Source organism: Narcine bancroftii, chromosome 6 (assembly GCF_036971445.1).
Source record: "Narcine bancroftii isolate sNarBan1 chromosome 6, sNarBan1.hap1, whole genome shotgun sequence".
In the NCBI taxonomy this organism is placed as follows: domain Eukaryota; kingdom Metazoa; phylum Chordata; class Chondrichthyes; order Torpediniformes; family Narcinidae; genus Narcine; species Narcine bancroftii.
This window is the reverse complement of record NC_091474.1, coordinates 184813409-184829487: the sequence shown is the minus strand read 5'-3', so window position 1 is coordinate 184829487 and position 16079 is coordinate 184813409. Positions and strand designations below refer to the sequence as shown.

General features: G+C 40.9%; 1 protein-coding gene across 12 annotated transcripts in view; it reads right to left on the bottom strand.

The window, feature by feature from the left end:
* Positions 1 to 16079, bottom strand: part of trmt11 (tRNA methyltransferase 11 homolog) — a 214680-nt gene that overhangs the window by 154993 nt on the left and 43608 nt on the right. For all 12 annotated transcript variants that reach the window (XR_011340616.1, XR_011340619.1, XR_011340618.1 and 9 more), the window contains 3 exons: positions 12422 to 12502; positions 5904 to 6068; positions 5375 to 5447 (listed from right to left, as the gene is read on the bottom strand). Coding sequence is in view for 9 of the 12 variants with exons in the window: in XM_069886950.1 (XP_069743051.1) it covers positions 5375 to 5447; positions 5904 to 6068; positions 12422 to 12502 (319 nt within the window). In the remaining 3 variants the exon portion in view is untranslated. The remainder of the gene's footprint in view (positions 1 to 5374; positions 5448 to 5903; positions 6069 to 12421; positions 12503 to 16079) is intronic.

Sequence of the window (16079 nt, the reverse complement as noted above, 5' to 3'; positions counted from 1 at the left end):
AAGAAGAAAGAGTGTGCTGGTGAGCTCAGTAACCGCAAAGGAACAGCTATTCCAAGGAATATTCCACCACTGCTGATGACAGAAAAAAATTTCATCATAATGAAGAAAAATCCGCAAATGTACAATATGTCCAACAGATCAGAAATACTCTTCAGGAGGCAGGTGTGGATGTGTCAATTTCAACTGTCTGCAGAAAACTTCACGAACAGAAATACAGAGGCTATACTGCAAGATGCATAGTTACCCACAGAAAGAATGCCCAGATTACAGTTTGCCTAAAAGTACTGTATTTAAAAGAGCCTGCAGAATTCTGAAGAAAGGTCTTATTCTTATGGACAGATGAGACCAAGGATAACATGCATCAAAGTGATGGCAAGAGCAAAGTGTGGAGGAGTAAGAGAACTGCCCAAGATCCAAACCATACCACCTTTGCCATGGTTTGCATCTTGCAGTGTAGCGTCTGTATTTCTGAGCAATTACTGAGTTCACCATTATGTTCTTTCTTCTTAGTTATGTTCCAGACGGTTGATTTTGATAATCCTGAGGTTTGGGTGATGTCTCTTGGTGTTTTATTCTTGTTTTTCAGGTTCATAATGGCTTCTTTAACTTTCATTGTTTACAACTCCGGTCCTCATATTGAAAAATGGCAACTATAGACTCCAAAGATGATCAAATGCTTAGAAGCAAACCTAGCTTTCATTCCTGCACCAATGAACCAATTAAACATACTTGAGTACTCACAAACACCTGTGAAGCCAAATATCCCAAACATTATGGTGCCCTGAAATGAGGGGACTATGCATAAAAAGTACTGTAATTTCTATTTGGTCAAATTAAAATGTATACAAATAATCTTGAATACAGTGTGTAATGTGAATGTTAATTACATGTGAATTATTTGTTTAAATATTTAAAACTGTGGAGCACAGGAGGAAATAAATAAAAAAGGTGCCTTTGTCCAAAATATTATGGAGGGCACTGTAAATTTCTCTTTCAGTGCACTAACCAGAATGTCACAAGATTTGAACAGTGGTTTTACTAATACATTTTGAGTTTCTGCATGAAACTCTTGCTTATTTGGTTCAGAATTCTATCATTTATTTTGCTGATGCCTGTTCTCCTATAGCCAGAAAGATAGGAATCAGGCTCAGGCTTAATATCATGAATGTGTGTCATGAAATTTGTTGTTTACTGGCAACAGTATTGTGCAGAACAAGATGTAGAATTACTATAAATGACAACTCCATAAATACAAGATTTAAAAGTGCAAAAAAGAGAAAAAGAGAGGAAGTGTGCATAGTCTGGCTGGTTGCATCACTGCCTGGTATGGAGGCACCAACTCTCAGGAGAAGAATAACTCTAGAGGGTTGTTAATGCACCCTCCAACATCACAGGCACCAGACTTCACTCCATTGAGGATACCTACATGAGGCGATGTCTTAAAAAAGCAACCTCTATCCTCAAGACTCTCACCACCCAGGCCACACCCTCTTCATTTGCTACCATCAGGAAAAAAGGTACAGGAGCCTAAAGACGAGCACTCAGTGGCACAAGGACAGCTTCTTCCCCACTGTGATCAGATTCCTGAATAATCAATGAACCAAAGACACTGCCTTACTTACTTTTCGTGCGCTACTGTTTTAATTTTTGTTCTAGTAATGTTGTAGGATGGTTTATAATACGAACGTTTACACTATAATGCTGCTTCTGCAAAACAGCAAACTGCATGACTTGTTCATGACAATCAATTCTGATTCTGAGGCACCACCTCTTAAAGATGTCCTTAATGGAGTGAAGACTAATGCTCATGATGGCAGTGACCTCTGTCGTCCATTCCTATCACATGCATTTACACCACCTCTACCGGCATCACCTACGGCTCCTAGAACGCTTCCACCAGCGTTGTCTCCGCTCCATCCTCAACATCCATTGGAGCGCTTTCATCCCTAACGTCGAAGTACTCGAGATGGCAGAGGTCGACAGCATCGAGTCCACGCTGCTGAAGATCCAGCTGCGCTGGATGGGTCACGTCTCCAGAATGGAGGACCATCGCCTTCCCAAGATCGTGTTATATGGCCACCGTGACAGAGGTGCACCAAAGAAAAGGTACAAGGACTGCCTAAAGAAATCTCTTGGTGCCTGCCACATTGACCACCGCCAGTGGGCTGATATCGCCTCAAACCGTGCATCTTGGCGCCTCACAGTTTGGCGGGCAGCAACCTCCTTTGAAGAAGACTGCAGACCCCACCTCACTGACAAAAGGCAAAGGAGGAAAAACCCAACACCCAACCCCAACCAACCAATTTTCCCCTGCAGCCGCTGCAACCGCGTCTGCCTGTCCCGCATCGGACTTGTCAGCCACAAACGAGCCTGCAGCTGACGTGGACTTTTACCCCATCCATAAATCTTCGTCCGCGAAGCCAAGCCAAAGACACCACCATAACAGACCGGTGATGCAACCGATCAGAATGCTCTCAATGTTAGAACAGTTAAAATCTTTGGTGACATTCCAAATCTCCTCAAACACCTAACAAAATATAGTTACTGGTGTGCCTTCTTCATGATTGCATTGACATGATGGCCCCAAGACAGGTTTTCAGAGATGTTGACACCCAAGAAGCTGACTCCTCGATGAAGGCTGGTTTGTGTTCTCCTAGCTTTTCCTTCATGAAGTCCACAATCAATTCCTGTTTTACTGACATTGTGTGCAAGGTTGTTGTTGCGACACCACTCAAATAGCTCATCTATCTCACTCCTGTACATCTTCTTCATTGCTGTCTGTGATTTTGCTGATGCTGTGGTGTCGTCGGCAATTTTTCAGATGGCATTTGAATTGTGCCCAGCCACCCAGTCATGTGTGTAGAGAGAGTAGAGCCACTGCTAATCATACATCCTGGAGCTGTTGATTGCCAGTGAGGAAATGTTATCACCGATCCATATGGACTGTGGTCTTCTGATGAGAATTCAAGAATCCAGTAGGATCCTGAGGCCCAGGATTTGAAGCTTGGTGACCAGTACCAAGGGGATGATGGTGTTGAAAACTGAGCTGTAATCAGTGAAAATGAGGCTGATGTAAATATAACTGTTGTCCAGGTGATCCAGGGCTGAGTGGAGGGCCATTGAGCTTAAATCTGCTGTGGAACATTTGTGACGATAGGCATATTGCAGTGGGTCCACGTCTTGCTTAGATAAAAGTTAATTCCAACCTCTCAAAGCATATCTTTATAGTGGATGTGAGTGCTACTGGGTGATTTATCAGCAAAACCCACCATTATCTTAAAATTTAATCTTAAGCAATGCTAGCATTTGTTGGGGACATATTTTTCCTATTTCTAAAAAGCAAAAGAATGAGAAATTTGAATTCATAAATTTCAGATCAGTTCCTTGCTCTCAATCAAAAGTTACAATGACCAGAAATAAGAGTGCATCTGCCACCTGGTGGTGGAAGTTAACAACAACACAAAACAATCTGCAAAGATTAACTATTGTCCATTAACTATTGTACTTATAATCCAGTTTCTTTTTCCAAAAAATAAATTTTATTCACAATAAAAAATATATACAAAGGAAAACAGTGCAAGGTCTTTTCACATTCTTAGTGTTATATTCATATATGCATTTTGTGATTGTACATTATAGTGTTGACCATTTATTTTACTACATTGTACAATTGCCACTAATGTGGCCCCTGGGGTTATTCCCCTTCAGTTATTTAAGGGGGTTATTCCCCTTCAGTTATTTAAGGGGCTTCCCTACTGGTCTCTGCCCCTCAATGACAGTTGAAGAATGGCACTGGAACGTGGCCCCTTCTCATAAAGCCTTTGCGGTGGCTGATTCAAGCCTCAGTGCGGCCTTTAGCATGTACTCATGGAGCCTGGAATGTGCCAGTAGGCACCATTTAATCACTGACATCTCAGTGTGCTGGAAGGCCAACAAGTTTTGGGGAGACTAAAGTGTATCTTTCACCAAGTTGATCTTACAGTAGCTTTGGATGTCTGTCTCTGCATCCTCGAGAACAGCCCGTAAATCAGTCCTCTGATATGCTGCGGCTGGGGCTGAACCATAACAAGGGCCTTTGCATCCTTCACACACTCTTATCAGATCCACAGTCTGCAAAGAGGTAAGTGACTGTCTCCACTCCATCACAATTGAGGGCAACATGCATTGTGGGTGATATTCCAGTTGTGCAGTAAGGATCTGGTCAGCAGGCACATTTCATGCAGGCCCTCTAGAGACGACCTGCTTCCCCATACAAGTTGCAGCTCTGGCTTTCAGTATAGTCCTTGGTCTTGTGGTCTTCCAGCTTGCAATTCCCGCAGATGCCCATGTTCCCTCGATAGAGAACACTGAGGATGGGTGAATGATGGAACCCTTGTTGTCCACTCTCAGCTTCACCTTCACTTGGCATTTTCTAGTCCAGATACAAAATGTGCCTTTGCTGTCCATGCAGTTCCCTACATCCTCATTAACAGGCCAGGATGATGAACACATCCACAATAAGCTCATGTGCACCATAATGACCCATTCATTCTCCGTGGGAAGGATTGCTCCTTCAGAAGTGCCAGCAGAGCCTCATTCCTTTTCTATCAAAAGACCTGGAGCATCTTCTGCCATCTCGCTAGGTTCTTGAACATAACATCAAAGTAACCATTAATTGGGAAGTCCTGGATGCAGCTGAGACTTTGATGCCACATACTCGACACACCAGGCAGGGAAATCTAGGCTCTTCTAAATTATTTCTTCAGTTCTATCAGGATTTTATAACTTTTAATTAGATTTCCCCTCATTCTTCTATACTCTAGGGAATAAAAATCTCAACCTTATCTCTTCTCATACGGCAGTGAATCAATCTGGTGAACTTATGTTGTACTCTCTATAGGAAGTATATTTTTTTCTTTGCAAAATTTACGAGGCATCTTGACAGACACATGAACAAGCAAGGAATGGACAGATATAGACCATGTGAAGGGGGATGGCATTCGATTAAATTGGCATCATGGTCACCATCCATATCGTGGATAAGGGCTTGTTTCTGTGTTGAACTGTTCTGTTCTGAGATGTTAAATGTAATCTCACTAACGCCCACAAATTGTCTCAGTACGAAGGCCAATATACTATTGCTGGAGGAACTCAGCAAGTCAGAGACATCATCTATGGGTAGAATGGTCAGTCAACATTTCAGGTCTGATTCTATCATCCATGATACATCCTTGAGACTGCTATAAGATTATTTGAGGAACACTATTGCAAGAATAATTTCAAAAGTTTAAATATGTTTTAAAACTTTAGGTCATTAACAGAGGCTTCAAGTGCTTGGACATAAATACCAATTGTATTTAAAGATTTTAAATGTTTAATTCAAAGTTAAACTTACTATTTTTCTGCTGGCTTTATAATTCCTTTCTGTGATCCTGTTTTCCGTGTGGATTCCCTGATACCATATGGAGCTTTAAAGAAAAGTACTTTAAGTTGTCAAAGAGCATCTTCAACCATACTTTCAACAATTAAGGAAGTTTACATTGTTTTATTTTATGCTCAATTTTTTAGTTACTTTGACAAAGTCCATTTTAAACATTGAGTGGTATCTGGACATAGTTAACATTTTTAAAAGATGGAGTGCAGAAATAAGCAAGGTAAAAAAAAACACTGGGGTACAGATAGTAAGGATGAATGGGGTTTAATGGAAAATAAGTCCTGGAATAAGCTCAGAAAATGAGAACAAGCAAAGGACACATGGAAACAGTGGAACTGGATTGGCGTTGAGGTTACTGCTAAGCAAGATTGTGGGGCATCTGAGAACACTAAACTGCACATTAAACAGCAAGTAATATACTGCTTGGCCTCTTCTGTCCTTTGATACAGAAAAACTTCAGTGAAGTGTGTTTTCTCCAATATCAACTTACGATCTGTAATAATAGCATCAAAGAAATTTGCCTTCCTCCATATATTTTTTGAAGCGTCTGAAACAAACACATCCACGTAGAATTTCTCCAAGCCATACTGACGAAGGTTAGCTCGGATGTTCTCGTCTGGTCCTCTCCATTTCTGGTTCTTCCGACTGGCCTTCCCTGAAGAATACATTCAGCATTAATCATGCCAAAATACAAAACATATTTAGTCGAGACCACTCTTAACCTCCCAATTGATCAACAGGTGTGAAATTGTTTTTAACATTCTTTTTTATTTATATTTTCTTCTGTTTATTTGCTTCTAATTCTCTATTTATTTTATCATACTGATTCATACTGATTCCACTTTTATATTTCATTATCCACCTATTTACCCCATCACCTATTTATTTCATTTATCCCATCACATGTTGATCTGCTCTTTATTTTTAGAAAAGGTTATTTCCAGTCTCCACCCACCTCTGCTCCCTTTAACAAATTGGCAGTGCTATTGATTTTATAAGGCATTTAATCTAGAAGGAACATTTATGAACGCAGTGTTGGTATTTTTTGGCCAGGCACAGGTAGGTAGCTGCAGGGTGTAACTCCTGATTTTTGTCAGTTTAACAAATCGTGATAAACTACAGGATTTGAAACAAGGTGCAGCGAAGAAAACAAAAGGTTAGAGCACATGACCAGGATGAGCTGGTCAACCGAATACAGAACTGGATTGATAGTAGAAGATAGTATTGCAGGTCTGTGAGCTACTGCAGGGATTAGTGCTAGGTCCACTGTTAAACATTTATCATCTACATTAACGATGTGGGTGGTGGATGACAGCAAAATTGGTGGCAGAGTGGTCAGTGAAGGTTATCAGAAGCCCCTTTCGCATGGCCAAATAAAGTGGGTTGAACCTGCCAATTCAGCGGTCCATAGTGAGTAATATGCCAATGTGAAAAGTCCAAACTGGGTAAGGCAAGTAAAATTCAAATGGGCTCTAATTCTTATTGGGTGGTAGTATCAGATCCTGGCTGAGTTAACTCATTAATCATTCTGTGGTGGTGTGAATGCTCAACCAGCTCTACCAGGTACCATTAGTGACATTAGTGCCTGCACGCATGCATCAGTCTAATAGTATTATAAGTAATCTTGAGATGATTTAAAGCACAGGTATGCATTGTGAAATATATATTTCACAGAGCGGCCGGTGGAGCTGTCACAGGGCGGCCAGCAGGGCTATCAGAGAGTGGCCGGCGGGGCTGTCAGCACACGGCCGGTGGTGCTGTCAGTGCGTACCTATGCTTAAAATCTTCTCAAGATTACTTATAATACCTAATACGATGTAAATGCTATGCAAATAGTTCTTATATTCTATTGTTTAGTGAATAACAAGCTGGTCTGTGCGTTTGTCCTAAGTTTGAACATTCTGAAGCCCACTGTGGTAGATTTTCCCATGGTCTTTTATATATTGAATGTGTATGTCTTTTTAAATTGTACACGATTTTTCCCACAGTCTTTTATACATTGAGTGTGTGTAAGTGTTTTATTCCTGCTACGATTCCACTGCCCTGTGAGTACATTATACGTAACTCAAGATGTCACTGCTGGAGGTGGGGCTCCACTTTAGATCCAAGAGATCCAGATGAACCAGGAAAATCATGGCTTACTGGGTACTGAAAAATGGCTTACTGGGTACTGAATGCCTGGTAAGTTTAGCCAGTTCCTAGGAGGGTTGGCTGTATGAAAGGGGCTTATAATTACAACAGGATCCAGATAAACTGGGGAAGTGGACCAAGGAATGGCAGATTGAATTGAGCGCAGACAAGCGCACTGTGTGCTTTAGTCAATTAAATGAGGGGAGGACCCACACAGTGAACGGTAGGGCCCTGGGGAATGTTGCAGATAAAAGAGACTTGCGGGTACAGTTACTTTGGTCTATGAAAATAGCAACAAAGGTGGAGAAAGAGGCATTTGGCACACGTGTTTTCTTGAGTACAGGAGAAGGAACATCATGTTACAACTCTAAATCACACTTAGATTATTGTTCAAGTTTGCACCCAGCTATAGGAAATATATGATTCAGCTGGAAAGGTTGCAGAAAAGATCCACAGGAATGTAGCCAGTACTAGCAAGATTAAATTATAAGGAGAGATTCAATTGGCTGGGAGTGTAGGAGGCTAAAGGGGTTCATTTCATAGATTTATAAAATCATAATGGAAATATATAAGCCAAATAGTCAATGGGTTTTTTTTCCCCCCAGAGTAAGGGAATCTAAAATCAGAGGGCAAAGGGAGAGGGAAAAGATTTAAAAGGCAGCCAAGAAGCACCTCCCCACAGAGGGTGGAAGAACTGTCAGTGGAAGTGGTAGATTCGGGACAATTCTAACAATTAAAAGACTTTCTGACAGGTTCTTGGAGAGGAAGGGATTAGAGCAGTGGTTTTCAAACTTTTTCTTTCCCACTCACATACCACTTTAAGTAATTCCTATGCCATAGGTGCATGTGATTAGTAAGGGATTGCTTAAGGTGGGTATATGAGTTGGGGGGAAAAAAGGTTGAAAATCACTGATTTAATCATACCTAATTGACTTATTATATACCCGGTTTCTCAAGCAAAATATTTCAGTAACAATTGGGTCTAGAGAAATGGTTTTCAAACTTTTCCTTTCCCACTCACATAGCACTTTAAGTAATCCCTTACTAATCACAGAGCACCTGTGGTTTCAGGATTACTTAAGATGGTATGTGAGTGGAAAGAAAAATGTTGAAAACCACTGGTTTAGAGGGATATGAGCTACATGCATGGAAATGGGACTTACCTGGTTGGCAGAGACAAAATGGGCCAAGGAAGCTCTTTCTGTGTTATAAATCCTACCTCTGTGTGGAATATCTTATAGCTCATCCTCTTTGATCTCATTTTACATTTAAGTTTCTGCCCTCCTTTCTTTCCAACACAAATGGGCATTGACAACTTTTTCTCTTTTCACCCATTATCTCTGTCTGCATCATCACTGCCATCCTCAGAAATATTTCAGCTCATCCACCTGATTTGCTGGCAATCTTCAATTTCTTTATATAATTAAAACATTTCCTTATCCCCCAAGAAGGAGAATTACCCACTGGATATAAAAAGCTGAACACAAAAGAACACAAGGAAAGAAGAGTCAAAGCAGGCCTCCAGACCACTCAAGCCTGCTCCACCTTTCAGTATGATCTTGGCTCATCCACGCTGGCCTCTCCTCTTCAGTGTTAGTTCTCCATCACCTTCAATTTCTCAATCATTCAAATTTTACTTGTCTCCACCTTAAATATATCTAATTATCATCAGGCTCTTGAACTTCCCCTTACTGCACTAATTATAAGATACTCCAACACCACAAAAAAGAACTATTGTAACACTACTTTTTTTCTTACAATGTGGTAACTATTATCTATTTATCCTTTGTATTTATTATCTCTTATCAATTTGATTTAATGTATACCATCATAGTTTTTTTATAGAAAGGACCTGCTCGGATGCAGCAATTAAGAGTTTCTATGCATATTGAACAATGTAACAGACAACGAACATTATGGTCACCTCTCATTCTTCCAAATTCTAAGGAATATAAACCCTGTCTAGCCTCTCTTAATTGGACAACTCTCTCATCCCAGGAGAGAAGGAATAAAGTTCTTAGAAAAAAAGCACAGAAATGTACAGGTGCAGGTACTTCATGAGCAAGAGCTTGAATTGAGTAGGTTTATACACATTGCGTACGGTGAAAAACTGGAACCTTGAGGACTAATCAAATAAATCTTTTCAGGAGCTAACAACTGTGCGATGAGTGAAAAATGAAGACCACTGGTTTTCATAGTGATGCTATACCTTGTAATGAAAGCCCCAACAAATGCAGAAACTTGACTGCCAATCAGGCAGCTGAACACTAAAACACAAAGGTGCGTAACAAGGATAAAAATAAACAAGAAAACAACCAGCACAGTAGCAGATAACAGCAGTAGGAACCACAAAGGAAAGAAGTTGTCTTGTCATTCTCTCATCTTGAGTTAGTTGATGGTACAGACTTAAAAACATACACAGATGCAAGCGCCGTCAGGACACTGCGGCTCAGCCACCATAGTTTGGAATGTAATTGTCACAGGATGAACAGCTTTCTATGAGTTCTAAAAATTATTATTAGAGGTGAGGGACATCTAAGAAAAAAAATGAGAGAATCATTGGAAAAAGGACAAAGCTGTGTTTGACTCTAGTCTTCAATGAGATTGTCCTGTTGCACACCATCGATTTATGTTATAGCTTGTATGCTTTTGAGGATCAAATTTCTGGGGGCCAGTGAATTCAAAGAGAGTTTTCCACAAGGCCTGACCCCATTAATTGTAAAAGGCCTTAATAAGATGAAAAATGCCCTTGCTCCCTAATTTTCATTTGAAGTTGTCATGTCCATTCTTTCTCAAATTCGAGAATTGCCAACTTAAATTTCTCCTCTCCTTTTAATACGAAAACTCATGTTTATTTTGCACCTTTGTGGTCAACACAATTTTCCAAAATGCTTTCCAGCTAATCAATTACTTGTCTATTCATGATCAGTATAATCATTGCTCATCAAAATAGGCAAGGTGAAATCACCGGGACAAAAGTTCGATTAATGACCAGGTAATCTGTTGTTTATGATAGCATGGCTATGTTCTAGATAATCAGAGGACCGAGCTGATTCAAAATCAAGGCTAAATTCTAGTACAACTGATGAATATAAATATAAATGGAATGAAAATTTACAATCTTATGTAGAGAGAAATCTACAGAATTCTTGTGAAAAATATATTTGAATTACTAATATTCTTCAGAGATTAAAAAAATTGCTGCCTTTATCTGATTTGGCCAACAGTAAATACTAACAAACAGTAATAGGGTAAATGTTTAACTGCCATATGAAATTGCCATGTAAAACACCCAAGGCAAGAGCATATTTAGGACATGAATAAATGTCCTTCAACTTGCACAAAAAGCAGCAGAACTCCGTCGTCATCAATGAGGATTCATTATGAAACTCCAACACAGATCACACTTTCAGTTGCACTGTTCTTCCTCAGTGCTGTATTGAAGAACATACCATCTGGTTGAAATAAGTCCTGAAAAGGGGTCTAAATTCACAACCTTGTGGCTCAGAGGCAAGAAAAGTAACATTGAATCAAGCCTTCACTTACCAACAGTCAGGGACAGATTAACGTCGTAGAGAAAGTAGTAAATGCTACAGGCCCCAGATTTTCAAGGGCCTCACATTTATGTACTATGAATTATGAGAAACATTTTCATCTTTGTGCAATGGCTATGAAATACCACACTGATAGCCTGTGTTAATAACCCTGATTAAAGGTGATAATTGGCTAAAATCACTAACCTTAAAGGGGGGTCCACTGTCCTCGCCTTACTCAACCGCTTAGCTCCTCGCCCCGGCTGTCTGCCCACCCACCCACTCCCTCCTCCTAGCTGCCTGTCCACTCCCCCATTGAGCCCCCGGCTGTTCACTGCCCCGCCCCCCCCCCCCCCCCCCCCATCTAACTTGCAACGTGGCAACAGGGGTACAGTGCTACTGGAGTTCACCAGAGCACCGCTCCGGCAGCTCATGGCGATGGCTCAATGCGGGAGCAATGGCCATCTTTGTTACCCATAATTCCCCCCCAAGCAGCTGGAACTGCTCTGCCAGCAACACTGTGTCACAGAAATGCAAAGTGATTCCAGCTGAATGCAGGGACTGTGGGTAATGAAGAAGGCTATTCCGCCTGCATTGAGCCAGCCGCTGCCGTAATTTAAGTTTTGTTTTAACAAAATATGGAAGTAAGTTTTAACATAGGGGAGTGGCGAAATTTCAATGCTTACCATAGGCGCTATGCTCCCTCAATAGGCCACAAGTAATCACTAAATATATAGCGATCTGAGAAAGCTAGCATAATTTTGTTAAGAATTATTAAGACTTTTTCAAACTTACCAAAATGGACATGCAGGGTCAGCATCAGAAACTCTCTCAGGGGGACGCCACCATCACCACACTTCCCCCTCACCGTGCATGCGCCAACCGGCACAATTTAGGGCCCCTTTAAAATAAATGCTACAGGCCCCGCAATATCTTAATCCAGAACTGCCTACAGTAATCTCTATCCAAAATCACATCGGTTTTCCTTTGTAAAATTAAATGCCAGCAATTCCTTAGCCAATAGATGCAGCACAACTCGTTAAGTTCCTCCAACAACTGTTTTTGCTCCAGATTTCAACATCTGCAGTCTCTTGTGTCTATCTTTTTCTGTGGACTGCCTTGGGACATTAATTTAAATTTCAAAGATACTCAGAAATGAGCATTCCTGTAACAATCCAATTTAAAAATTGGTTCATTTGACTTGTATCAATGTGGAAAAATGTAATTAGACCAATTTCCCAGTTATGGCAGAGGTAGCTTGTTGTTATTTGCAGGGAAGACAACAGTGAAGATCTATTACACACAGAAGTTTAACCAATGCTAAAAGAGAAGACTTGGTTCTTACCTCGTCCATGAATAATGTTGTAGTCAATATCTGTCCCACATACATATGCTCCAAAACAGGCACAAGCGACAAGAAGACTGCCTGGATAAAACAAAACATGACTATGTAACATGACCTGTTTTTATAGAACATTATACTGAAATTCATCCAATTTGCCTCAACTTTCACTGAAATTGTGAAGAAACCCTAAAAACTGTATTCCTAAAAAAAACCCAATTGGATAGTATTTCCGAAATTTGAAAATTGATATTAATGTCTCAGATGAAAAATAGTCAAACTAATGAAAATAAACTAAGAACTAGGTGGATTGAATTGCTAAATCTTTCATGATCGAACAGAGGCTTGATGAATTGTGTAAAGCTGTCTCAACAACGCTGAGGCAATCCACATTCAATACAAGGAGTAAATCCTAAGATGACATTGCTGACAGATACATAGTTAAACATGGAAACCAGGAAACTGCTGTCTGATTTGTTCCATTTCTCCACAAGCTTCCCTCCAGCAACATCTCTTCAAAAGATTTGGCATCAACATGCAAACATATTTCCTTATAACACAAAAGAAGTCTATCCAGCTGATCAAACCTGTGCAGTTCTTGGAGCAGTCCCATCAATCCTGACCGGAAGATTAGTGGAGTTTCTGAAGGTCTGGAGGGTAGTCCTAGTGATACTGATGTAGACTGAGAAATGGCAAATAGAGTTTAATCCAGATAAATGTGAGGTGGTGCATTTTGGGAATGCTTCTGAGGCTAGGACAGATACCGTGAATTGATAAGGTTTTTGAGAGTATTATCCAGCCATCCGCCCAACCAAGTTCCTGATGCCCGAGCCACCTACCCATCTGATCTCCCGACGCCTTAAACAATGCAAGTCTTACTGCAGTCAAAAGTAGAATATGTGCAATAGTTGACCACCTAAATTTTACCCTAAAAATTGGTCCACAAAATATAACTATTACATGGGTCTATATGGTATGTGTATTTTTTAAATTATTGAAACTAATACAAATTATCAGTCTAAAAGAATAGATATTATTTCATAGATGTATTTCTTAATAGATAAAATTTTTGTAACAAAAGGGTGGTGAGTAAAAATTTGAATGTAATATTTTTTAATGTCTTGGGGCTCTCAAACATCTGAAGTTCATCGTATATGGCTCTTACATTATGGAAGTGTGGCCACCCCTGTGGTAAACCATTGTCATTTTCTGAAACAATATCTTCACCCTTCTGTTGTGCCTATGTTTATTCACCAGTCACTTGCACTGTAACAATGTATTAACCTTTATATTGTTTTTTAATAATTGACAAGTGGTGTGACTTACAAGGGGTGGAAAGTAGTGTGGACTGTGAGGCTCATGTGACCTCTCTGCCTGGAACCTGGTGAAAGTGTGGATTATGGAGGGCCATGTGGCTTCTCCATCTGGAACCTGGTGGGAATGTGGATAAGGGTTACATGACCTTTCCACGTGGAATCGAGTCAGAAGATGCAGCACCTGCCAATCAAGGTTGGACTCTGCCCACTCATTGGTGCACACCTGACCACGAGCCCCTTTAATCACCTAGTGATTACCTGGCCCAGACCCTCCAGCTCACTGTACTATAAAGTCCACTACTGCAGTAGCTCTTCCTCTTTGGTCCAAAGATGAACACTGCTCCACTTAAAGTCGCGAACAGCAGACAACGCTGGAGAAGTCATTGGTAAGGTGTGCACTACACAGGAATGATGGCTGTTAGATAGCATTGGAGCCATTCTCATGTTAGACAAAGAATGGCAGGTAGCGTATTGTAATCCTTGGTTGTTATATGTCTGTACACCTTTGCTAGTATTGGTAGTGTTAAGTCTGATGTGACTGGGTTGTACTGTACTTGTAAGTCTGTACACAGTTGCTAGTATCGGTGGTGTTAAGTCCAATATGACTGAATATACTGTGTTTTGTGATTGAGAGAATAGTGTGCGTTATCCTTATTCTGATCCCCACGCGTGTTTTAATAAAGACCCTTCCTGTGTTCAGCCTATGTCCAGGTACGTTGCTCTTTGAAACCACTGAACTTTTCCCTTCTACACATCAGTGACCGAATCATTGAGGATCCCTTCCACCCTGCACACAGTATCTTTCAGCTGCTCCCACCAGGAAAGAGAATACAGGAGTATCAGAGACTCACATATTCATAAACAATATTTATTTATTTATTTGTTGGTATTGATGAATACTTGTCCAGCATATGTCTAGTTTGCCTTTATGTGTGTTATGTCTGGTTGTGTATCTGCGGGTTTTGCACTGAGGACTGGAGAACATTGTACTTGTACAATGGTGATGAGGGCCGAGCCATTGTTGTTGTCTATATGGATTTCAGCAAGGCATTCAACAAGGTTCCACACACTAGGCTGCTCTAAAAGGTTAGATTACATGGGATACCAGATGAGACTGGATATAAAATTGGCTTCATGGAAGAAAGCAAAGGGTGGAAGGCTGTTTTTCGGACTGAAGACCTTTGACTAGTGGTGTGCCACTTGGTTTAATCAAGTCATGTTAAGTTTATTGTCATTTGATTGTCCAAGTACAACCTGATGAAACCAAGTGCTCTAGTATCATTCTCACTGCCCTCGGGAAGAAACTGTTCCTCAGCCTGGTGGTGCTGGCTCTCATACTCCTGATTTTCTTTCCCGATGGGAGCAGCTGAAAGATACTGTGTGCAGGGTGGAAAGGATCCCCAATGATTTTGTGCGCTCTCTTCAGACAACAATCTCAGTAGATCATGTTGATGGGGGGAGGGGGGGGAAGGGAGACTTCAGCGATCCTCTCTGCCCATTTATGCTCCTGTGGATTGACCTCTGATCCATTTCTCTGCATTAACCATATCACACCAGAATGCTTTGGATAAAGCTCCTATAGAAAGCTAACATAATGGTAGCCGGTAACCTTGCCAGATTTCATTTTGTGAGGCACTGTTGTGCCTTCCTGACAAGTGAGGAGATGTTGGGAGCCCATTATATGTCACTAGTTAAGTGAAGTCCAAAGAACGGTGCTCTCACTTTATCTAGTACAGAGTTGTTGATGTGTAGTGGAATGTGGTCATTCCTGGTCCTGGTCCATGATCATCTCCTTTGTATTGTCCACATTGTTGATGTGTAGTGGAATGTGGTCATTCCTGGTCCTGGTCCATGATCATCTCCTTCATCTTCTCCGCATTGAGACTCAGGTTGTTACGCTCACATCATTTAACAAGATTTTCCACCTCTTCTCTGAAGTGCGACGTTTCGTTGATGCTGATGAGGTCAATTATTGTTGGGTCATCTTTGAATTTGATGACACTGTTAGAGCTGGATCTGGCAATGCAGTTGTGAACAGTAGCAGGCTGAGCACACAGCCCTGAGGTACGCCAGCACTCAGCTTGATGGTGCTCAACATTCTGTACTGACCTGGACAGACTGTGGTCTTTCAATCCAGTTACAGAGAGGGATGTTGAGTCTCAACAAGGATAGATTCTCCACCAGTCTCTGGGGAGTGATCATGTTTAATAGAGCTGGTCACTAAACAGCATTGTTCTCTAGTTGGATCAGGATGGAATGAAGGGACAAGGCTATTGTATTTTCAGTGGAACAGTTTCTTCTATAGGCAAATTGAAATGGGTCCACTTGAATGACCTCATAGAGCG